This window comes from Papaver somniferum, chromosome 7, assembly GCF_003573695.1.
Source record: "Papaver somniferum cultivar HN1 chromosome 7, ASM357369v1, whole genome shotgun sequence".
Taxonomy (NCBI): Eukaryota; Viridiplantae; Streptophyta; class Magnoliopsida; order Ranunculales; family Papaveraceae; genus Papaver; species Papaver somniferum.
In genome coordinates this window covers 131,073,823-131,099,503 of record NC_039364.1, presented here as the reverse complement: position 1 = coordinate 131,099,503, position 25,681 = coordinate 131,073,823, and the positions used below count along the sequence as shown (strand labels likewise).

Here is a 25,681-nt window from a genome sequence, read left to right as displayed (position 1 = left end):
TTTTTTTTTGTTTCTGCTCTAAAGCCTGTTTTTATAACTAACTGTACGTATGAACAAAGCTAGTTCAGTCGCAATAACAAAGTAAATGCATCAAGATAATGCTCAACTACACCACATTGTTAAGGCTTGAGAACCAGCCTTCTTCATGTACAAAACTGTTACGTCACTGAACAATCACACGTCCATTCTCTTTTTGAACATCCTGTTTGCAAATCATCCAACACTAAATTAATTGGTTCATTCATTGTGCATGGACACTTTTTGTACATCTAAATTGTTGTGTACATTCAAGCCAACAGCCAAAAATCCTTGTGACGTTTCGTCGTAATAAGATACCCTCCAACTTTTCTATTGTTTCTTCTCACGCCAATTGTCATGCAACTGGCATTATCAATACAGTATTCAACGACACCAGCACCAATTCGACTCCCTGCCCACATCATTACTAGTCGCCAAGTCATTGATCGCTTCTTCTGCCCGAGTATCAATAGTGACACCCCTTGGTTTTTTGCTTCTGCTACAATGGTTGGCCCTTTTTCTTTTCCTTCCACTACTGCAACTTCAATTTGTACCTGTATAGTAGATAGTACAATACACAAAGTCATTGGAAATCCTAATTGAATGGGCTAAAAACCTTCATAAATACCATGTTAGTTTAGGAAAACAGTTGCAGTTTACAAATATAAACTTGAGAAATTGCATTATTAGAGGAAATATGTTTGGCAAATACTACATGTTGGAAAACGATTAATAAAAAATAATTTTTTAAAGTTTTAATAAAAAATTATAATCTATTGTTTTATTTTGTGAATGAAACTTTTTAGTCCCACGTCGTGGAGTTTCCAATTTTTAGTAGTTTTAAGAAACTATATAAACCTTTTAGTCCCACATTGGGAGTTTTTCTTCTTAAATTGTTTTATTCCATTATATAAAGAAATTCACTACTTTTGTAAAATCTATGGGAAAGGGATTGCTCTATATTTTAGAGGGACCCCTAAGGGAAAATATTTTATAGCGTTTCTTAAGAGTTCGCGATTTTCCTTAACATTTTTGTCCTGTGAGGGCTATAGCATCACTCTTGAGTGTAGCCGGGCGCTAATGTCTTAAGGGCAACGTTTTGAACACGTGACTCACTCTGTTTTTCCAAAGTTTTGCCTTGTTGCTGTTGCGGAGATATGGGGAGCTCATTCGTTTCATCAAATCGATCACTTCCATTATAAAGGAGCTAAGTATCAATAACTTTTGCTTATTTGATTTTTCCTTGTTTTTGATTATTGCACCCAACAATCTTAAGACATTAGCATTTGTAATAATCGAAAACGATTGATTGGTTTGTGAATCATGGATGTTAATTGTGGAGTGAAAAACAAAAACGAATTTCTGGTCAGCTGTGGAGTTTCAATTTTATCTTTTAATCTAGAAGGAATTTCGATGAACCCTTTTGACACAACGTAGTAGACATCCTGATAGTTACCCGCGTAAAATTTCAGAATTTTTGGAGTTGTAAAAGTATTTTTTTGATATTTTACAAAACATAAAAACGTTTCTGAAAAATTCTGACGAGCAGAAAATTGTTGTTAACTAAATTAATTTTTGTGGGGTAACCATAAGTTTTTTGAAACTCTGATTCAAATGAAGTTTGTATATATAGATGTTATCTTCAAAACTCATATTTTACTTTCTGATTTGGAATTGTGATTTGTGAATAAAGGTGTCATCTCCGAGGGACATGGCTAATAGCCGCATGTGGTTGGAAACAAATCTTCCAAAGATGGCAAAGGTGAGAACATCGAACGCAACTCTAAGCATGGTCTTCATGATAAAGGTATATTTCGTAAACCTGAATCCGGAATTACTTTAGTTAAGGGTGAGTGTTATGTTTGTAAAATTCCTGGCCACGCGGCAGTAAATTGTAGACAACATAAAAACCTTAATAAGTAGAAAGTTAATGCTAATTTAGTTGAAACAAACTAGAAGGAGTTTGGTGGCATGATGTCGGAAGTTATTTTAATAACCAATGTGAGAGACCAGTAGGTGGACTCTGGAGCCACCAAGAATGTTTGTTGAAACAGAGACCTGTTCACCTCCTATCATAGGATAGGGGATGTCGAGAAACTCTTATTGAGTAACTCATATGCAATAGAGGTTGCATAAAAGGAAAAGGTCGAGCAGAAGCTCATATCTGTAATATTCTCACATTGAATGAAGTTTTCATGTTCCGAGCATATGCGAAAATCTTGTATCTTGTTCTGTTGTAGATGGAAAAATATTTAAGATCTTAATTGAATCTGGAAAACTTGTTGTAACTAGGCAGTGATTTTTTAAGCAAGAGTTATAGGACTTTGGGTCTATATAAGCTTAACGGAAAAACTGATGATGTGAACGTAGTTGATTCTTGTGATATCTTTGTGTGATTGATTGTTTTACGTGGTAGACTTGGAACCGTAAACTTATAAGTCAATGCTTAACTGGCTAGCATAGGCTTCGTACCCAAATTTAGTTTGGATTTTGAACACAAAAGTGAAATCTGTGAAGAATCAAAATATGCTATAAAATCTTTTAGCACAAATGTTCAGAGTAATTCTAAGCCTTTAGAATTAATTCAGTTAGGCCTAGTTGACATGAGTTCAACCCAAAACCACTGTGGTAAAAGATGGTTATAACTTCCGTAGATGATTGTACGAGGTACTATCTTGTATACTTGCTTAGGATAAGGATGACGCCTTAGAAGCCTTAAGATGTATAAACTTGAAGTTGGAAACCAATTAGAAGCCTTGAACATAACAACCGTATCCTTAAGGAGATGATAATTTCCATGTTGATTAGTTCAGGATTACCTGCGGCCTTGTGGGGGGAGGCAGTCTCTTAACTAGTATATCCTGAATAAAGTACCCTTTTAAGAATCAGATGAAACTCCATATGGTTTATGGAACGGTAGATGACCTTCTTATGAATGTGTCAAAGTGTGGGGGCGTTTGACTAAGTTTGCCTCTTCCTAAAAGAACTAGATTGAAACCAAAAATGTTGATTGTGTTTTCGTATAGGGTATATTGAGTATACTTCTACAAATAGATTTTTGGTTGTGTGTTCTGATTTTTTCTGACATTGGTGTGAATATTATTACGGAATCTAGGGATGCTGAGTTCTTTGAACATGTTTATTCTAAACCTGTACCTCATTAGAGATGTGTTGTTGATCCCCTAGATTTATTTCAAATAGTCAGAACTTATTTTAAAGGAAGATGAAGTTGATGTTGAGCCTAAGAGAAGTAAAATAATTAGACTTGAGACTTCTTATGAAACCGACTTCATAACATGCCTAGCTTAGTCTGAGCCACAGACTTGTAAAGAAGCCTTGATATCTACTGAAACCCCATTCTGGTAAGAAGCTTCATTTAGTGAAATGGACTCAGTCCGTTGGAACCAGACTTGGGAGCTTGCTAGTTTACCTCCAGGTTGTAAGACCATGGGATGTAAATGAGTCTTTAAGAGGAAACGATAGGTAGATGAAACTGTGGAAAAATATTAAGCTAAGTTGGTAGCTAAAGGCTATAAACTAAAAGAAGGTGTAGATTTCCTTGATTCTAATTCAATTGTGACGGAAATTACTTCCGTTGAGATACTAATTGTTATTGCTGCCATAAAGAACGTAGAGATACATCAGATGGATGTTAAGACAGCTTTTTCTAAAACCGTGAATTAGGTAAAAAATTTACATAGATCAACCTGAAGACTTTGTAGTGAAAGGTTGTGAATACAAAGTTTGTAATTTGAAAAATCTTTGTATGGTTTTCAAATAAGCACGTAAACAGTGACATGGAAAATTTAATCATGTGATAATGGATAGTGGATTTAAATTAATGAATCTGACAAGTATGTTACAAGTAACTTGTTAAGGATGTCTGTGTAATTGTATGCTTGTATGTTGATGATATGCTTGATACAAACATAGATGTGATCAATTCCACTAAAAACATGCACTGAATGAGAACATTGACTTGAAAGACTTGGGCCCTTTTGATGTAATCTTAGGGATGAGGATTAGAAGATAATCAAACATTTATAAGTCTTAGTCGTTCTCATTATGTTGAGTTGTGCTTAAGAGATACAATCAGTCTGATTGTAAACCTGCTTGTACTTCGTACGATTATTCTTGTAGTCTCAAGAAAAATAAGGGTAGTGGAGTATCTTAACTTGAATACTCAAAAGTTATAGGATGTCTGATGAATTTAATGAACTGTAAGAGTCCAGACATTGCCTATATTGTGAGTAAGTTAAGTGGATATAATTGTAGTCCAGAGCAAGAGAATTCAGATGCACTGAGTAGAGTATTATGGTACCTAAAATACTCTTTTGATTTATGAAAGGTATCTTGTTGTCCTTGGGACTTTATGATGCAAACTGGATAGTTGACTCAGAGGAGTCTAAGTCTACGAGTGGATATGGTTTCACTCTAACATGTGGGTTTGTTGTTGGAAGATTTCCAAACAAACATATCGCTCAATTCATTATGGAATCTGAGAGTATTGCGTTAGATAAAGCATGAGAGGGGGCCGAGTGCCTAAGATGCTTTTTAGAAGACATTCCTCTTTGGCATAGGCCTGTGCCAGCTATATCTATACATTGTGTTAGCCAAGCTATAATAGTTAAAGCTAAGAAATAACTAATCTCAATCGGCGTTATTTCCATTGATTGGATAAAGTCCAAGGAGAATATCGCGCAATCTTTGACGAAAGGTTTGTACAAAGAGATAGTTAAAAATGCATCGAGGGGGTTGGGGCTTAAGCTCATATATTAAACTTGCCATGAAGGATACTCAACCTTGCTGACTGGAGATCCCATGATCAAGGTTTCGAATGAGACAACTAATTTGTGGTGGGTAAAGGTAAACACTATCAGAGATTTTCATTCTCTGTCCCTTCCCTATGGTGTAGACGTGATAGTGTGACTGCATGTGGAGGATGACTTTTTAATAAGTCTTAATGAGTTCTATAGTTTCAATTTAAGATTGAAGTGGGGTGTAGCAGTAACACTCTTTATGGAAACTCACCTATCTGAATGAGGAAGTGGGTCGCTTCCTGTGAGAATATGAGCTGATTCTCTAGAGCATTCTGAGAAACAGGATACGTCCAGGGCCAAAACGGACAAAACGGCACGAGCTTGGCAGCAATCTTGGAGATATCACCCGTGGTTGTTATCACGAATTACATCAAATGCTAGCAGTTCAAGACATAGTTCACTGTCTCTAGCAAGTAATTCTGGTAATATCTCACTAAGCAAAGGTTCAAGACCTCATGGACACCTCTGCCTAAAATGGTATTTCCTGCGTTTTTTATGTGATTTTCATTTTGATGGTTTTGGTATTACTGGAACTTAGGACCTAAAGGTCACTAAGGGTTCACTAGTTCATGCTTTTTCACTTTGGTGAAAGATACCTATAGTCTCACCATGTGAGAATTAAAGATGAAAGCTCTCAATACTATTATGATTTATGCAATCCATAGTATGACCCTGGGGTCAACACACTTTTGTGTGAGGGAGAGGACGTAGAAATGACTAGTATGATTTCAACACTTGCACGATCAGTCTGTTTGGATCGTGAGGTTGGGATGTTTATTTACCAAGATCTATCTGTGTTTTCATGTTTTATTGAGTTTTCATTCATGTGGGGGATTGTTGGAAAACGATTAATAAAAAATAATTTTTTAAAGTTTTAATAAAAAATTATAATTTATTGTTTTATTTTGTGAATGAAACTTTTTAGTCCCACATCGTGGAGTTTCCAATTTTTAGTAGTTTTAAGAAACTATATAAACCTTTTAGTCCCACATCGGGGAGTTTTTCTTCTTAAGTTGTTTTGTCATTATATAAAGAAATTCACTACTTTTGTAAAATCTATGGGAAAGGGGTTGCTCTATATTTTAGAGGGACCCCTAAGGGAAAATATTTTATAGGTTTTTAAGCATTCGCGATTTTCCTTAACGGTTTTTTCGGAGTTGCCAAGCTCAAGTTGAGCATCTACTACATATGCTAGTAGTAGGTGTAGTAGGGTGTTTTATCCTGGAGATATCCGTCCTGTGAGGGCTATAGCATCACTTTTGAGTGTAGCAGGGCGCTAATGTCTTAAGGGCAACGTGTTGAACACGTGACTCACTCTGTTTTTCCAAAGTTTTGCCTTGTTGCTGTTGCGGAGATATGGGGAGCTCATTCGTTTCATCAAATCGATCACTTCCATTATAAAGGAGCTAAGTATCAATAACTTTTGCTTATTTGATTTTTCCTTGTTTTTAATTATTGCACCCAACACTACATTTACACGATATTAGTCGAATTTTTGATTATTCTTTAACGGAATTACTTGTTTTGCTATTTGCAAACAATCTGACCTTCATAAAACTAGCTGTTTACAACTTACCTTGGGTCTTTTGACATGGCACATGTTCTTCAGGGAGTAAAGAAGTTCGTATTCTTTCGCGTACATTTCCGTGTTCGTTTGTTCACCTGTAACTAATCAGAACAACTTTGAGAACTTTCAAGAGATGCTAATGGAAAAGTTTGCAAGAGAAAAATGTTAAAGAAAAATCCTAACCATGGTTGGAGGTGGAACTAGTAGGCTTGGTGACATAGAGAAGAACGATAGTATCTTGATTCTGTATAGTATGCGAGAGAGCCCATTGAATAGCACCTTTAGCTTCCAGACTTGAATCAACAACAATCATAACTCTTCTGCCAATTTGTACTGATGAACTAGTTTCATTCCCCATTTCTGCTCCATTGACACCTGGAATTGTCTTCTCATCACTATTGTCTACAAGAACACTATCTTCATTTGCATTTATTATGGATTTAGAAGCGGGTTTTGATTGAACTAATGGTGACCGGACTCGAAAATGCGTCGTAACCCTACTCAAACAAAAGTTCGGCGACTTCGCCCCAGTCCGACCCATCTATGCATCTAGAGTTCAATGTGAAGAAGCAGAAGCAACTGCAAGAGTCAGGTCCTAGACTATCATCTCTTGATCAAAGGTAGTAGTTATCTAGAATTGTATCTGATAGACTTTTCTTTTCTTCTTTAGTTGTGTCTCCCATCATTTTTCTTCTTTCCGTTTCCTTTAATATCAACTTTTGAACATGGTGTGATGAAATTGTAGGCCTATTCATAATTGTAGTGTTTGTTTACTAGCTGTTGGTGTGGTGGTGGTGGGCTTCCAAAAGTGAAAGTAGTACAAAACTATCAATTTCGTAAAGAAATTGGAGAAATAACTTCACTTCTGTTCTGGTACTCGTTGAACATATTGTACTCCCCACGTGGTTTGTCTATTTGTCCATCTCATACCTAGAAGAACACTTGACCTTTGGATTGAATATTGTTATTGGAGAAAATAACTTCACTTCCACTCTCCACTCATTCCTAATTGAAATTTAACCCAAAAAACATTTCCTTCTTAAACATAGTTGTTAGATTCATCAATTGCGAGATTTAAGTAATCAATGATGCTAATTGACTTTTCCTTACGTTGTTGGGTGTAAAAAGTGCAATGATTAAAAATGGTCAATCCTTGGTACAGTTTATTGCTGCCTGAAGGTGATCGCACTACCAGGAACAGTGGACTAAAAACAAGCTTATGGTAAAACATGGCATTTCAATGGGTGTGCAGGTGACCCTCTCGTTGAAGAAGCAGAAAAAGAAGAAATAGTGACCATCGTGATCCAGTTCCCGATGATGTGTGACGAGCACACTCTGTGGGAATGCTTCCACATTTGTTACTTACCCAGCCTTGAGAGATTGGAGATAGTGTGCGATGTAGTAGCCGAAAGTGTGGAGAATTATATGGCTTCCATTTTTAAAAAAAAAAAAAAAGGTCTACTGGTGAACCCTTTCTGTGTTCCATATCAGGCACACCTTTCATTGGGCCAAATGAACATAATAATTTAAAAAAAAAAAATTGACTCTGCCGGATACTATAACAACCTAAGGAACTGGATTAACCATTTCATGCAACCATTCAACGATGCACACTACAAGATATCCATCAAAACAAATGTTTAACTAGCAGCTAGCACAGCATCAGAGAAAATATTTCAATTTAGTAGATCCTACTTCTACTAAAATCACTCAAAACAAACATTCACTGAGCTAATTGCAATAAAAAAAAATGGCCACGGCCATAAGCCAAAATCTTCATATGATTGAGAGTCGAAACATATCTAAAAGCAACAAAAATGGTTTCTAATGTAAAAATAACAAGGCACAAAGAGAACTCAATACATTTCTGAGGACTCATCTCTCTCTACTGCTTAAGATGAGGCACCACTACGAAGAACTTGAGATTTCTTTGACTTCCTTGGTGCCAACTGAGTGTCAGCCTGCAATAAAATGAACTAACGTCAGCAAGCAGAAACACAACAAGTATAACTAGGATTCTACAAATGAAACAACTGTAATTCTATTAATATTCCAACGACCCTCACCTCTTTCTTCACTGCTTCTTCCTTCTCTGATAAGGTCAACTCGATGTGACAAGGAGATGACATGTAAGCTGAGTCAAAGATGCACATTGCAGTCAGCTTAAATCGAAAATCCAACAATACAAAAAAGAGAAACAACACATGTTTAAAAGGAGACTTACGGTTGATTCTTCCGTGAGCACGGTATGTCCTACGCCTCTGCTTCTGAGCTTGGTTAACTTGGATATGAGAAATGTATAGTGAATCCACATCCAAACCTTTTACCTGCATCGTATAATAAGCAATAATTCGGAAGAGTAAACTCTAACTTAATGAAATAAAAATTACAGCAGAGAAGAGAGACCTACATCAGCATTGCTCTCAGCATTTTTAAGCAGATCAAGGATGAACTTGGCGGACTTAGCGGGCCAACGTCCTTGTCCATTTGAGTGACGGTTCTTGGCTTGAGCAGTCCTACCAACACCACCACAGAAACGTCTGAAGGGAATGGCTTGCTTGTGAGCTAAGACATCCTCCAAATACCTCTTGGCTTTGACCAAAGGCATCTTCCTTAAAGAGAACGCTGTTTCCCTAGTGTTCTGAGAAGCAATATACAAAAAAAAATATGAGTAACTATTGAAAAATATTGAAATACAAAACCAAGAAAACAAAAAATTTAACAGCTCATAGATTCTACAAAGACAATCAGAGATAGCTCATATAGTGCAGGCATATTATTAGAAAAACTACTAGGATAGAAACCAGAACTACTCGTGAATTCTATTGACAATCATAAATAGCTCAAAAGCAGGCTTAATCATTTGAAATATTAGGCTGGGAAGGAGTAAAAACAATTCAACATCTAGAAGAGTGATAGACAAACCAAATAACAAGAACACGTCAACGTAATTGAAACTCGACAAAACAATAGCGCAGTTAATAAACACCATTTACCTCAGGTTAATTAGGCAAACAGACCAGTCAATATCATGTTACGCACTAGATATTTAATCAACTGGAGCGAGTAGTTGAGCAGAAAACCTATGTATCAAAGTGTACAAAATTGACATAAGCACATTATCCACAACTATCCTAAGAGTCCACTGTTCAAAGGGTTATAAACATCAAATCCTCCATTAATTCTATCTCAGCATTCCAGACCCTCCAACTACACAAATATTCAAGCTTCATACTAATCAATTATTAACTAACACAACTCATTTGGTTAAGATAACAAATCAAATAATAACCCAAAAATCTCAAATAAAAGGTAACCAACCATTTACATCACTAAATAAAAAATAAATAAAAGCCTCTTGCATGAATGAATAAATAAAAACCCTAAAACCGTCATACCTTGAAATGAACACGAAGATCAGACCCCCTAGCCTTGCAGGCTGAAACAGAAAACATCATAAACACCACAACTCAGTAACTAAACTCATGCAAAACCCTTCAACTGTGACAACGAGAATAAGATAACAAAGATTAGAGATGCTTACACTTGGTGGGATTATCGGGCTCCTTTGAGTACTTCACCTGTTATATTAAAATCAAAACAAAGAAGAGTTATATCAGTACACGAACAATCAAATCAAGTAATAGAAAATAAGGATATCGTAGATGGGGTTTGAATGGAGGGATTCAAATCTACGCACCATTGTTGATTTGGGTTTCTGGCGATTATTTCTTCTTCCTTTGTTTGGAGAGCCGAATCAGAAATGCGGCACAAAAGAAGTTTTTAAAGAGAGACGGAAGGATATCTTTTATAAACTAGGGTTTTGTAGTTAGGAAGGAAGGTGAAATTTGGCCTGGACTGGACTTTTCTAGAAGACGCTAAACTAGTTGAGTTTCTACAACGTAAGCCCATGAAGATCCTTCGGTTCGGATTTTGAAGCCTAGTATGGTGTTTGGAGCACCGTGCGTGCGCCTAACAATTTTCGTTTTCAAAGGAAGAGGTGCCCCTTTTTTTTTTGTTAGACTTTGGAACTTTGGTGACTGATATCATCTCCCAGTGAATTTATCATTGTACTACCATGACATAGGTTAGAGAGAGGTGTCTTTGGTTCTCGCTCATTTTGAGTTAGATCCAATTTCTCATAGGAATTGCTCTAACATGGTGTCAGTTTAGATGTAAGGCAGTGGAAACTGATATAGGTAATGCCTGGACTCGTGTATTTAGATACTGAAATCGTGCTATTGATACAACCAAGTTATTGGTCCTTTTCGTGAATACTTGCTTTTTTCTTTGACACACGAAGACAAGTTTACTTATACGTTGTTATTACATAATGTCTGGCTAACTTCTTCATCCCTTAATACATCAACATATTCATTTGGGATTTTACCAAAAAAGTCAAAAGAAGCTCTATTTGTTCTATCTTTATTAACTAGTTTAAAGAGCTACATTATTGTTTGTTCTTTTAACATAGTTAGTCGTACTAGAAACTTCACTAGATAAAAGGTGATTTATTTCTATTATAATCCCCTAATTTTCCCAATGCACATATGGGGTTGCACCTGTTATGGAGTTTACCATATTTAAGCAGTCAGATTCAAAAATCACATTTTCGATATTTAGAGTTTTGTCCTATAAGATAACTTCTCTAACCACCAAGCATTTGGTATGCTCTGCATATAATCCTTCATCGAAGTATCTGCCTTTGATGTCGTAGCAGGTACCTGTATAATCTCTAATAATCAGATCCATCAAATGAAGCATCAATGTTAATCTTAAATTGATAAATATGGGGTGGTGTCCAATTATCTGGACTGTAAGAAGGGTTATTTGAAGAAAGCTGATTCTGATTGTTAGTTCAACATTGATTAATTAGGATGTAATGTTTTTCAGTGTCGTTAGGAAGTTGGGGCTCCTATTTTGAAACACTTTAGTACATCTACTCTTTCATACGTACCAAGTGGTTATCATCATAGTTGTAACCCACAAGTTCCAGGAATCATGATCCATGTTGGAAATATTTGTAAACCAGCTTTTGATCCAAGAAGCAACAGTTGTGTGGTTAGCTTGAAGTTATGAACATTTATGTTCATATTTAGCCATATAGTTGTTGTTGAGTCCCAATTTATAATGAGATGCTCTAGAGTTTCTGGTTTTGAACTACAATAGGGACACAAGGTGTCGATATTCTCCTTGTAATAACCAAGCTTTACCATAGTAGGAACAATTTCTCTGAGAATTTTCCAAATTAAAAGTATTACTCTATGTGGGTGTTTGAGGGTGAAAACGATTTCAATTGATTTTGGTAATTTCGGATGTGTGGGTGAGAAACGAGTTTAAACCCTAAACAATGTACTGCAAGGGAGTACTTTAGATTTGAGAGATCAATCTGTACAAATCCGGCCTAAACCAAGAAATGGTCGTTCCAGACTTGCTTCGGTCACAAAGTGAAGGAGAAGGGTTGGTTTTGGGGAGGGAAGCGAAGAGAGTGTTGAGACCAGAATAGTCGATTCTGGAAGAGTAGTTGTTTCACGACTTGTATCAGAAAGTGGGAAGCTAACAGATGGAAAGCTAGCGAATATTTTCTGAGTGTTGTATGCTCCTGACCTGAACTTGTTGTTCGGTGAAAATAGGCAATACCTATTTATACAAGTCGAAGTGAAACGTACTCTGGTCTCATTAAGAAATGAAAAACGGGTGAGTAAATGGGAGGAGGTGGTAACCGGTAACGCCTGGAATTGATGTTCCATAAAAGAAAGTGTTTCACCATTACTCCCTGTATTTACTAACCTCCTCATCCCTATGACACTTTCTTATAACGGGCGTAGTGTACGTCGCACGTTGTAAACCGCCAAACCAATACCCAATGAGCATCCCCCAGTTTGTGATATGTGTTGATGTCTCGAGTGTTTTCGTGGAAAACATGTAGCATGTTGTTGTCGTCTGGCAAGTCGGGCTTGGGAGACTTGCCGGCTCAGTGACCTTCGACGGTCGAGATTTTGCATCTTAAGAGGAAAGGTAGTCATTCATTATTGCAACCCTTCGTTTGGTAGCCAGTGGCATGAAGGCATGCTCGGTATGGCTTTAATATGGCCTGGTTTAGGCGCGGCCAAAAGTTAGGGTTTTGGCTTTGTTTAGGCGCGACCAAACTAGGGCCAAAAGTTGACATGCGTTAGCTGGTAACCTTGGACGGCTAAGATCTGCATCTTAGATGAAAAGGTGGTCGTTGATCGTTGCAGGCCTTCGTTTTGGAATCCGCATAGGGAAGGCCGGTATGGCGTGGCGCGGCAAGGTGGTTGGCATGTCATTGGCACATGTGGCATGCATGCCTTGGCATGGTTTGGCGTGGCCAAAACTAGGGTTTGGGGCCAAAGGTTACCGTGCGTTGTTTGACAACCTTGGACGGATAGGATTTGCATCTAGGATTGAAAGGTGGTCATTGATCGTCGCACGCCTTCGTTTTGGTAGCCGCATAGGGAAGGCTGGAATGGTATGGCGCGGCAAGGTGGTTGGCATGCCATTGGCACATGTGACATGCCTTGGCGCGGTTTGGCGTGGCCAAAACTAGGGTTTTGGGCCAAAGGTTACCATGCGTTTTCTGGCAACCTTGGACGGCTAGGATTTGCATCTAGGATTGAGGGGTGGTCGTTGATCGTCGCACGCCTTCGTTTTGGTAGCCGCATAGGGAAGGCCGGCATGGTAGGGCCAAGGAAAATGACGCGGACGGCTTGGCATAGTAGGGCCAAGGGTTTGGACGGCTTGGCATGGTGGGGCCAAGGCAGAATGGTGCGAACGGCTTTTCATAGTGGGGCCAAGGCAGAATGGTGCGGACGGCTTGGCATAGTGGGGCCAAGGCAGAATGGTGCGGACGGATTGGCATAGTGGGGCCAAGGCAGAATGGTGCGGATGGCTTGGCATAGTAGGGCAAAGGCAGAATGGTGTGGACGGCTTGGCATAGTGGGGCCAAGGCAGAATGGTGTGGGTGGCTTGGCATAGTGGGGCCAAGGGTTTGGACGGCTTGGCATGGTAGGGCCAAGGGTTTGGCATGCCATTGGCGCATGGTGCGGCCAGCATGGCTAGGGCCAAGGGTTTGGAATGTCATTGGCGCATGGTGCGGCCAGCATGGCTAGGGCCAAGGGTTTGGCATGCCATTGGCGCATGGTGCGTCCAGGATGGCTAAGGCCAAGGGTTTGGCATGCCATTGGCGCATGGTGCGGCCAGCATGGCTGGCATGCCTTGGCGCGGTAAACGTGGATGACATGGTTTTCCATTGGCATAGTGGTGCGGCTGGCATGGTTGGCATGCCTTGGCGCGAATATGTGGCTGGCATGGTTTGCCATTGGCACAGTGGTGCGGCTGGCATGGTTGGCATGCCTTGGCGCGGTGATGTGGCTGGCATGGCATGCCATTGGCACGGTGGTGTGGCTGGCATGGTTGGAATGCCTTGGAGCGGAGACGTGGTTGGCATGGCATGCCATTGGCACGGTGGTGCGGCTGGCATGGTTGGCATGCCTTGGCGCGGAGACGTGGCTGGCATGGTTTGTCATTGGCACGGTGGTGCAGCTGGCATGGTTGGCATGCCTTGGCGCGGAGACGTGGCTGGCATGGTTTGTCATTGGCACGGTGGTGCGGCTGGCATGGTTGGAATGCCTTGGCGCGGAGACGTGGCTGGCATGGTTTTCCATTGACACGGTGGCGTGAGAATTAGGGTTTGGTATGTACGAAGATGATGTCGATCAATACTAAGGGTTCTGCCGTGGAACATGACACATGTATAAGAAAAAGGTACCCTGGTAATTCTTACGTAGGCATGCTGATTGATTCAATAAATGCGCTAGTGGTCATAGTGACGTCATGTCAGATGTATGGTTTTACAATTTTAACCCTAAGCTAAAAACCACCATCAACAGTGGGGTTTTGGTTTTCCAAAGTTTTTTCCATATATCTCTTGGGATAATATATCTCTGTCGATTGATGTATTGAGAGTTCGAAATGAACACGTTATAAGTATATTTGACAGTGAACTTGCCCATCCTATTTGGATCCCTGATAGACACATTTTTGTGTCTAATTTTTCCTCAATGTCCGTATTGTTGGAACTCTATTTTTGTACTAATATTGTGTTTTTATGTATTTTTAGGAAATAAACATTTTTGGAAAATTCGGCTCGAAAAGTTGATTTTGGCACCCGGAGGACAAGTGTTATTCGGACTTTCGCTTTTGGATAAGGGGTAACCTAATTACTAAGGGGCACCCCCAGGTCACCCCCAAGGCAGCTTCTATTCGCACCCCTACTCTGGATAGGGGGCTACCAGTTTCTTCCCCATTTGAAACGATTTTGGCGGGAAATTTCTAAACAGTTCTGGCAGAATTTCGATCGTCAAAATGAAGGGGTTATGGGTCGATTCAATGGCTGAAATTTGGTATAGAGATGTGATATAGGTCAAGGAACATAGTATGGGTGACATGATCAATCAAATTTGGATGGAATTTTCGGTATGATTCAGACACCCAAAACAGAGCACGTGTACTGTAACACGAGCAAAATTGAAGTTCTTGTGTACATGGGGGAGTTCTGCTGGCGTTGGAAGAGTGTTGAGGCGTGAATAAGTCGAATGGGAGCGTGCAGGAAGCAAGTTGACGTGAGAAAATTCTTTAAATGGCAATTATTCTCTATTTTTGGCAGCGAGGAATAATCGAATTAAAGAGAGTATATACGCAATCAATGGTCGTATTTTTGGCCTCAATTCACTATAAATACACGTACAATTGAAGTGAGCCAGGGGTCGAGAGTTTGGGGTCGAGAGAAGGTCCAGAGAAGCAGAAATCAAGAGTTGATGAAACTCTGTTTCTGCTGCTGATGATGACCAAGAACACGAAGAACAGACTCGCAAGGACAGTGATTTATCAACAGTGTCTAAGACGCACAGCCGTGGGTCGCAGTGCAGTCTAAACATCAGCAGCACTTGTATTTTATCGTTCATTCTGTGACGCTTTTTGTGCGTCGCAGATTACAGTTTTACACCATTTTCTCTTCTTCTCTCCATTGTAAACACCATTTGAGCAATAAATAAATATTTTGAGCGTGTTTTCTACATGATGAGTTAAACCCCAACACTGGGACGACGGAGGAGGTCGAATTTCATCCATGTGGTAATTTCATTAATTCTTTTATTTACTTTTTGCACTAATTTTAATTGAATTAAGATTTTAAATTAATTACTTGTGATTTCATTTGGTGGAGTATGCTTAGTCCTAGGGATTTTTTGATATGCCATGCTTAAGAAATACAAGTAATATTTTATAAAATCTATCTTGGCAATAAACTAGAGTTAATATTTGTTTTGTTTTTGAACTATAATTGGTAGAATTAATTTCCGAACCATTTGAAAATGAAAAAAAACGGTTGAATCTTTAGTCCCAGTACTCTTGCCCATATTGTTAATATTTTTTGTATATATTTATTTTCTATTAAGTCTAAAAAATTATACTTCAGAAGTCCGAGAGTTTGAACCTCATTACTACAACCCACGAGAAATCCTTAATCATTTTGGCGTTGCCGACGCGGATTTGTGTTTAGGTAGAATCTTTAGGGTTTTTTTTTTATTATTCCATTTGTTCTTTTTACGTCTCTTTGGTATGTCTTTGTATTACAGGTTTGAAGTTGGATACTAAAGACCTTGGAATCAAGCTTAAAGCTAAAAGAGAAGGAAAAAAAAAAAAAAAAAAAAAAAAAAAAAAAAAAAAAAAAAAAGAGAGAAAAAGAGAAAAAAAAAAGAGAATTATTTTTTTTTTGAGAGACTTTCCAAAAAAAATTTGTAATTATTATTATTATTTTATTTTATTTTTTTTCTTTGGACTGGACAATCGGGACATTTTTTTTATTATTTTTTTTAAACCCTACGGAAGGGTACCCTTGAATACAAACTGTTTGCAGGGAAGGACGACGATTACTATATCGTCTCGGCCCCTCGGGTTCGTACATGACATAGGAGTCGTGGCCCGAGTCGACTTCAACGGTTCATCCCCCGTCTGGTACGGGAGGTAAGTCCATCGAAACACTCGCGAATATCCTGTAAGCGAGTTACTGTATTCCTTAAGGTGATTCATTGATTGAGGACGAATTTGGACTGTTTTTAAATTCCTAGTAAAGGGCAAGGCCTGGCCAAATTAAGATAAGGACTCGGATTTCATCACCGTTTTCTTCTTGCCCGCCTTAGGAAAACGAAACCTAACGTGAACCCAAGCTTAAAACTTGACTAGAACGAGACCGATAGGGTAACACGCTTATTAGGAAAAAATTTCGAAGGATATTGGTTACTTTCTTAAGCACACCTCGAAGTTCATGATGGTTTATGTGAGTTGAATGCATGACTGCGCCACCTTGTGATAGCGGTGAGGCCTTGGGTATCAAAGCTTCACTGATCTTCCCTCGCCTCAATTCAACTTACTTTGACTCGGATTGATTCCAGAGGGGTTTGCTTAAATTGTAACGAAATCCCTTTCGAAGGATTAGAAGCTGGTCTAGAAACAATCTAAGTGGAGCCATCATGCTTGTTGTTTGCTAGATTTTATAGGTTTGATTTGGTCGAGTCATCCTTGTTTGTGATTGTGTAGAATTCCCTTGCAATTAAGAATGTCGAACTGGTATGATAGAATACAATACAATGATTATCGACCTGAATTTGAATATGGACATCATCCTTTCTATGACCATGTTGGGAATAGTGGTTGGGAACGCCATCATTTGGAAGGATATGGGTCATACCCTGGTGAGCCCAATTACTATCCACACATGCATCAGTCTTATGAGCAAGAAGATTATAGTACTAGTTCTTCGTCTCTAGAGTATACAATCAAACTATTGAAAAGTAGTCCTTTTTATGATCCCTTTGTTCCTATTCCTCCTTTAGAAGAGTCCCTCGGGGAGTTAGCTGAGTCGACGCGTAAGTTAGATGAGATGGATAGTGTAATTCTAGACAAAAGAATAATGAGTGAACTTTCCATAGAGGAATCCCTCAAGCTGATGGCTGAGACGAACGAAAGACTTGCTCGAAATAATCTTACTTTCCAATATAGTGTTTCCAATAATACCCTTAAAAATGAGGATAATTATTTTCATAATCAAGATGACAAGGTTAGAATTGGTAGCACTACTTGTTTTGATGAGGTTCGATCTTTTTCATGTTATTATGATGAGGATAGTGTTGATGGAGAATCATACTTATGTAGGAATAGTTGATTAAAGATTTTTGGTGGTTGTAGTAATGATGATAAGGGGTATCGTTCAAACTCGAACTTGTGAAGGTAATGGATTTTTAGATTTAAAAATATATATACAAATATTGACAAATTGGTAGAGAGGTACTGGGACTAATGATTCAGCCAATCTTCATAACATAAGGCTTAATGATTTATTCTCAACAATAATAGCTCAAAACATATATGGACTCTTATTTTGCCAAAGTCGATTCTCAAAACATTGGTTGTAAATGTTAAGCATGGAACATCAAATCACCTAAGCTAAGCATGACCCATCTAATCAAATAACACCCAATTTAATCAAATCGTATTTCACTTAATTTTTAATGCAAAAGTCTTAAAAAGAATTAATAAAATTACCCATTTATGAAGCTCGGCCTCCTCCGTCGCCCCAGTGTTGGGGTTTAACTCATCATAGTAAAAATGCTCTCAAAATATTTCATTGATGCTCAAAAGTGTTTTACAATGAAGAGAAATACAAGAAATTGATGTAAAACAGAACTCTGCGACCCACAGAAGGCGTCCAGAATCAACGACAGATCTGAGGTGCTGTTGTCGTTGAAGAACTACTACCCACAGAAGACAGTCGATGTTGCTGTTGATAAACGACTGCTGCTGCGAGTCCGTTCTTCGTGTTCTTCAGGCGTGTTAATGGCAGCAGCAGCAGCAGGAGGTAACTTCTCTGCAACTCCTCCTACGCCTCTCTGCTCGCCTCCAAACCTCCCCAAACTCTCGACAGCCTCTTCCCAATGACCGATACTTGTATTTATAGTGTTTTGGAGCAAGAAATCCTACCATTGATTGTGTATATTTTCTATTTAATTCGATTATTCTTTGCCGCCCATATTTAACAATAATTTCCATTTTTGGCTTCTACACACGTTAGATTTGATCCTGCACGCTCTAGTTAGCCTTCTCCACGTCTCAATACTCTTTCAACGCTAGTAGAACTCCTCCATGCACACAAGAACTTCAATTTTGCTCGTGTTACAGTACACGTGCTCTGTTTTGGGTGTGTGAATCATCACGAATTTTCCAGCCAATTCCGATCGAATTCGATGCCCAAAATGTGTTCCTTAAGCTATATCACATCTTCCTACCAAGTTTGAGACATTGAATCTCACCACAACACCTTCATTTTGTCGATTGAAATTCTGCCAGTTGATGAACCAATTTTCCCGCCAAAAAGTTTATTTGAATTTGAGAAGAAGGTGTCCTGGTGGTGCCCCTTAGTAATTAGGTTACCCCTTATCCAAAAGCGAGAGTCCGAATAACACTTGTCCTCCGGGTGCCAAAATCAACTTTTCGAGCCAAATTTTCCAAAAATGTTTATTTCCTAAAAATACATAAAAACACAATATTAGTGCAAAAATAGAGTTCCAACAATACTGACATTGAGGACAAATTAGACACAAAAATGTGTCTATCAAATACCCCCAAACTTATTATTTGCTAGTCCTCGAGCAAATTTATTCTTGAAAAGTGACCGAGTTAATCTCGGGTGGGTTTATCAGAGGTGTACCCACAAAAACCAATACTCCAGACCCTAACTATCTACGCAAAATCTTGGAAAGCACTAAAGAACCTCCTTGGGTGGCATACTTATTAATTATAGGAGGAAGTACCCTGATGCGAAATTCCAATTTCTGTACACGAGTTTTCACTCAAGCATACTAAAATTCATATAAGTGACAGAGCTCTACTAAGATAGTTTCACGATGGACATCATACTCGGAGTCAGACTAATCACATGAAAAGATTAAGAAGATGGAAAAAGAAAAATGTAGATGGTTGAAAAGTGAACGGTGTTTCCCATATCTGTCTGAAGGCCTCTGCCAAGATGAACCTAACCTAAATGACTGAGATACCGGTCTGACTAATATTAACACACTGGCATATACAAGGGAATCAGTGGTCAATAACTTAAATCTAGATCAACAAACTGGCAAATACAAGGGAACCAGCAGTTGACTACACATAACAATAACCTTTTTTTTTTTTTTTTTTTTAAATTTTTTTTAACTCAACGGCATGAATAGATCTTTTGGATCCAAGCGCATGCTTCTTGTCAGCATATTACACGATAGTTCCCACGGGTCCTGCATTCCACGCTTGCTTAGGCGACGGAAACAGGGAGAACACACGCATATTGCTATCCAAGTGTTAATACTTATTCCGATTGGTCTAACTGGTCCGGTTTTTTTTTTTTTTTTTTTTTTTTTTTTTTTTTTTTGAAAAGGTAACTCAGTCACTCTATTTCACCCTAGCAAAGGTAACAACTTGAATCGTGTGCCCCACCAAATCACTTGAAACAAAAGAAAACTAAAAATAGAAAGTGAAAAGGACTCGACGAGATATGGCGAAACTATCATGTTATTTCTAACACCTGAGCTCTGTGCTTTTATGAATAGACTCTATAGATGTTTCCATCTAGTCAGATTGGTTCCTCAGCTCCTAAAACAAAAATGTTTCCATCCACTTAGATGGTTAGTGCTATCCTTAATAGGCGTAAATTTCTAGGCTATGGAGTTTATTTATTGCAACTAAAAAGTTTCTCCCATACCCCAAACTTAAATCTAACATTGTCCTCAATGTTCTAAATGAAAACTAAAAGCATGAACAAGGAGAAACTGTTACCATTTGAAGCGAAAGAGTTAAGGAAAGATATTACCGTGTTGCATGAGATTGGGTTACCTCCCAAGAAGTGCTAAGTTTAAAGTCTTCAGCCAGACGTAGGAAAGGTTTAGTCAACTCGAACCGTATAACAGTAGCCGGAATAACTGTGGGTCTTTAAAACCAAAAAGAGCTGACAAAAGGAAACTGCAGTGAACCAAGAAAATGTACAAGACTAGCATGCCCTTACCTAGTTTCCTGATAACTATCGCTAATTGCGGTTCAGGTTCAGGTTCTATGAAGGGGTCTAAATAAACTATTTTCCTCGGATGCATTTCCTCATAGGTAGGATCCAAATTATTAGGTCCTAGAGTTTGGAAAAACTCAGATAAGAACCTGGAGTCACAAAATAACCTAAATAATTTAGGATCCTCTAAGTCAATTAGGTATGACTTACAAAGTTGACCACAGTCAGAGTAGTGGTCATTCTGAAGCAAATGTGTCGATTCTAATTTCCTAAAGTACTTAGGCTTAGTCTCAGAACTTAATAAGTGACACATTTGAAATCTATACGTTCCCACAATTGGAAGAAAACTATTTGGTGGGAAAACAAAGTCAATCTGGGTATCATAGCCTGGGCAAACCACATCGACCAGAGGATGGGTTTCTAACGACTGAACCTTTTTCAGGGCATCATTAGGTTCGGGAAAACGAGTATGAAGGTAATCTTGTAAAATTGTCGAGGCAGAGATATCAAGTCCTAAGTGAAGGGACTTTCTGAGAGTTAAAGGTAAGGCACTATGAAGGTGATAATCACCCCCAAACTTAGAGTTTTTAGTGTCTCTAAATAGACTAGTTACAATCTCCCTAATTTCTGGATCATTAGATTCTTGAAAATGGTCAATTGATTCTTCTAATTTATTATCAGGTAGTGCATCTTTACTCATCTCTACGAGTCTATGTTCTTCATTCAAGATTATTGTTTCTAAGTCGCTAGACTCTAAAACAGCATTTTCAGAATAAACCCGTTCCTCTAAACCACTATCGGCTTCGTAATCAAAAGGAAATACTACATCGTCTAAAACGGTGGTATTCCTAATCAAATCCTCGTCCTCTTGAATAGGTGAATAATCATAAAAATTATTTGGATTTGAAGTAGAAATAATATAATCACTATAAAGCTCAATTGGATTACTAGATTCCTGATCACTATGCCTACATATTTCAGATTCTTCATCACTACTATCCTCATCATCAATAGTACGAAGATGATTGAACCTTATCTAAAAAGTAGTGTTACCAATTATAACCTCGTTCTCTTGATTGTGTAAATAACTATCTTCATTCTCAAGGGTATTATTGGATACACTATATTGGCAATTCAAGTAATTTCGAGCAATTCTTTCGTTCGTCTCAGCTATCCGCTTGAGGTGGTCTTCTAAAGAAGGTTCACTCATTATTGTAGTTCTTTCGTCTATAATTATACTATTCATATCAGCTAACTTACGCGTCGACTCAGCTAACTTACGTGTTGACTCTAGTAAAGAGGAATTATCAGAAGGATCATAAAAAGGACTACTTTTCAATAGTTTGATTGTATCCTCTAGAGACGAAGAACTAGTACTATAATCTTCTTGCTCGTAAGACTGATGCATGTGTGGATAGTAATTGGGCTCACCATGGTATGAACCATAACCTTGAAAAGGTTGGCGTTCCCAACTACTATTCCCACCATGGTCATAAAACTGATGATGTCCATATTCAAATTCAGGTCGATACTCATTGTATTGGCTTCTATCATACCAGTTCGACATTCTTAATTGCAAGGGAATTCTACACAACCACAAACAAGGCCGACTCGACTCCACCAAAGCAAACCTAAAGATTTCTAGCAAACAAAAAGCATGATGGCTCCACTTAGATTGTTTCTAGACCAGCTTCTATCTTTCGAAAGGGAATTCTTTGCAATTTGAGCAAACCCCTCTGGAATCAATCCGAGTCAAAGTAAGTTGAATTGAGGCGAGGGAAGCTCAGTGGAGCTTTGATACCCAAGGCCTCACCGCTATCACAAGGCGGCGCAGTCACGCATTCAACTCACAGAAACCGTCATGAACTTTGGAGTGTGCTTAAAGAGCAACCAATATTTTTCGAACGAGTTTCCTATTAAGCTCGTTACCCTATCGGTCTCGTTCTATTCCAAATTTTAAAGCTTAGGTTCGCGTTCGGTTTCGTTTTCCTAAGGCGGGCAAGAAGAGAACGGTGATGAAATCCGAACCCTTATCTTGTTTAGGCCAGGCCTTGCCCTTTACTAGGAAAATAAAGACAGTCCGGTTCGTCCTCAAACAATTATCACCTTAAGGCAGACAGTAACCCGCTTGCCGGAGATTCGCGGGTGTTTCGATTGGACTTACCTCCCGTACCAGACGGGCGATGAACCGTTGTCGTCGACTCGGGCCACGACTCCTATGCCGTGTGCGAACCCGAGGGGCCGAGACGATATAGTAATCGTCGTCCTTCTCTGCAAACAGTTTGTATTTAATTTTTTTTTTTTTTTTAATTATATAACCCTTCCGTAGGGTTTTAAAAAATAATGTCCAAAGTCCAGAATAAAGTCCAAAAAAATCCAAATTAAAAAAAAAAATTACAGTTTTCCTCACACACTCTAAAAAAATTAAAAATTAAAAATTAAATCCTAAAATTGTCCTTTTTTCTTCTCTTTTCGCTTTTCGCTTTAAGCTTTTTCCTCTCCAAGTCCTTAGTGCTCCACTTCGAACCTGTAAATCAAAGACAAAAAGACAAAGTAAAAAGGAACAAATAAATAAAAAAAAAATAAACCTAAAAATTCTACCTAAGCACAAATCCGCGTCGGCGGCGCCAAAATGATTAAAGATTTTTGGTGGTTGTAGTAATGATGATAAGGGGTATCGTTCAAACTCGAACTTGTGAAGGTAATGGATTTTTAGATTTAAAAATATATATACAAATATTGACAAATTGGTAGAGAGGTACTGGGACTAATGATTCAGCCAATCTTCATAACATAAGGCTTAATGATTTATTCTCAACAATAATAGCTCAAAACATATATGGACTCTTATTTTGCCAAAGTCGATTCTCAAAACATTGGTTGTAAATGTTAAGCATGGAACATCAAATCACCTAAGCTAAGCATGACCCATCTAATCAAATAACACCCAATTTAATCAAATCGTATTTCACTTAATTTTTAATGCAAAAGTCTTAAAAAGAATTAATAAAATTACCCATTTATGAAGCTCGGCCTCCTCCGTCGCCCCAGTGTTGGGGTTTAACTCATCATAGTAAAAATGCTCTCAAAATATTTCATTGATGCTCAAAAGTGTTTTACAATGAAGAGAAATACAAGAAATTGATGTAAAACAGAACTCTGCGACCCACAGAAGGCGTCCAGAATCAACGACAGATCTGAGGTGCTGTTGTCGTTGAAGAACTACGACCCACAGAAGACAGTCGATGTTGCTGTTGATAAACGACTGCTGCTGCGAGTCCGTTCTTCGTGTTCTTCAGGCGTGTTAATGGCAGCAGCAGCAGCAGGAGGTAACTTCTCTGCAACTCCTCCTACGCCTCTCTGCTCGCCTCCAAACCTCCCCAAACTCTCGACAGCCTCTTCCCAATGACCGATACTTGTATTTATAGTGTTTTGGAGCAAGAAATCCTACCATTGATTGTGTATATTTTCTATTTAATTCGATTATTCTTTGCCGCCCATATTTAACAATAATTTCCATTTTTGGCTTCTACACACGTTAGATTTGATCCTGCACGCTCTAGTTAGCCTTCTCCACGTCTCAATACTCTTTCAACGCTAGTAGAACTCCTCCATGCACACAAGAACTTCAATTTTGCTCGTGTTACAGTACACGTGCTCTGTTTTGGGTGTGTGAATCATCACGAATTTTCCAGCCAATTCCGATCGAATTCGATGCCCAAAATGTGTTCCTTAAGCTATATCACATCTTCCTACCAAGTTTGAGACATTGAATCTCACCACAACACCTTCATTTTGTCGATTGAAATTCTGCCAGTTGATGAACCAATTTTCCCGCCAAAAAGTTTATTTGAATTTGAGAAGAAGGTGTCCTGGTGGTGCCCCTTAGTAATTAGGTTACCCCTTATCCAAAAGCGAGAGTCCGAATAACACTTGTCCTCCGGGTGCCAAAATCAACTTTTCGAGCCAAATTTTCCAAAAATGTTTATTTCCTAAAAATACATAAAAACACAATATTAGTGCAAAAATAGAGTTCCAACAATACTGACATTGAGGACAAATTAGACACAAAAATGTGTCTATCAATAGTGATCAGGAAATGGTTACTCCAATTGAGCTTTACAATGATAATATTATTTCTAGTTCAAATCCAAATAATTTTAATAATTATTCACCTATTCAAAAGGACGAGGATTTGACTAGAGATACCCTCGTTTTAGACGATGTAGTATTTCCTATTTACAAAGCCGATAATGATTTAGAGGAACGAGTTTATTCTGAGAATAATGTTTTAGAGTCTAGCGATTTAGAAACAATAGTCTTAGACGAAGAAGATGAACTCGTAGAGATGAGTGAGGATGAACCTGACTTAGAAGAATCAATTGACCATTTCCAGGAATATGATGACCTAGAAATTAGGGAAGTTGTGACTAGTCTTTCTAGAGACACAGAAAACTCTAAGTTTGGGGGTGATTATCATTCTCCATGTGCTTTAACTCTTAGAAAGTTCCCTCGTGTAGGACTTGACATTTATGCCTCAACCATATTACAAGATTATCTTCATACATGTTTTCCCGAACCTAATGATGTCCAGGAAGAAGTTCAGTCGTTAGAAACCCATCCTCTGGTCTATGTGGTTTGCCCAGGCTATGATCCCCAGATTGACTTTGTTTTCCCACCAAATAGTTTTCATCCAACTGTGGGAACGTTTATATTCCAAATGTGTCGAATATTAAGTTGTGAGACTAAACCTAAATGCTTTAGGAAATTAGAATCGACACATTTGCTTAAGAATGACCACTACTCTCATTGTGGTCAATTATGTAAGTCAAATCTTATTGACTTAGAGGATTCTCAGTTATTTAGGTTATTATTGTGCGCTTCTAAGATCATATTTGAGTTTTTCCAGACTCTAGGGCCTAATGATTAGGATCCCACCTATGAAGAAACGCAGCCAATGAAAATTTTCTATTTAGACTCTTTCGTAGAACCTGAACCTGAACCTGAACCACAGTTAGATATAAATTTCTTAATCAGGAAACTAAGTAAGGGCATGCTAGTCTTGTTCACTTTCTTGGTTCATTGCAGTTTCCTTTGGTCAGCTCTATTTAGATTTGAAGACCCACAGTTATTTCGACTGTTACTTTATGGTTC

At 38.4% G+C, this 25,681-nt stretch overlaps 2 protein-coding genes across 3 annotated transcripts; both read right to left on the bottom strand.

Moving 5' to 3' along the window:
- Positions 1 to 70: 70 nt before the first annotated feature.
- Positions 71 to 7,103, bottom strand: LOC113298435. Of its 2 annotated transcripts, none has more exons than XM_026547182.1 (3): positions 6,589 to 7,103; positions 6,415 to 6,506; positions 71 to 572 (listed from the first exon to the last, which is right to left on the bottom strand). In XM_026547182.1, the coding sequence occupies exons 1-3, from the start codon at positions 6,944 to 6,946 to the stop codon at positions 288 to 290; spliced, it is 735 nt and encodes a 244-aa protein (XP_026402967.1). In that variant the 5' UTR covers positions 6,947 to 7,103; the 3' UTR covers positions 71 to 287. The 2 variants fall into 2 exon arrangements, with proteins under 2 accessions (XP_026402967.1, XP_026402968.1); XM_026547183.1 differs by having other exon boundaries at positions 6,415 to 6,500; positions 6,589 to 7,101.
- Positions 7,104 to 7,959: 856 nt separating this feature from the next.
- On the bottom strand, positions 7,960 to 10,237 carry LOC113298434 (60S ribosomal protein L17). The gene is made up of 7 exons (XM_026547181.1): positions 10,106 to 10,237; positions 9,950 to 9,986; positions 9,804 to 9,844; positions 8,816 to 9,046; positions 8,630 to 8,732; positions 8,472 to 8,539; positions 7,960 to 8,366 (listed from the first exon to the last, which is right to left on the bottom strand). The coding sequence occupies exons 1-7, from the start codon at positions 10,106 to 10,108 to the stop codon at positions 8,298 to 8,300; spliced, it is 552 nt and encodes a 183-aa protein (XP_026402966.1). The 5' UTR covers positions 10,109 to 10,237; the 3' UTR covers positions 7,960 to 8,297.
- Between the last annotated feature and the right edge of the window lie 15,444 nt (positions 10,238 to 25,681).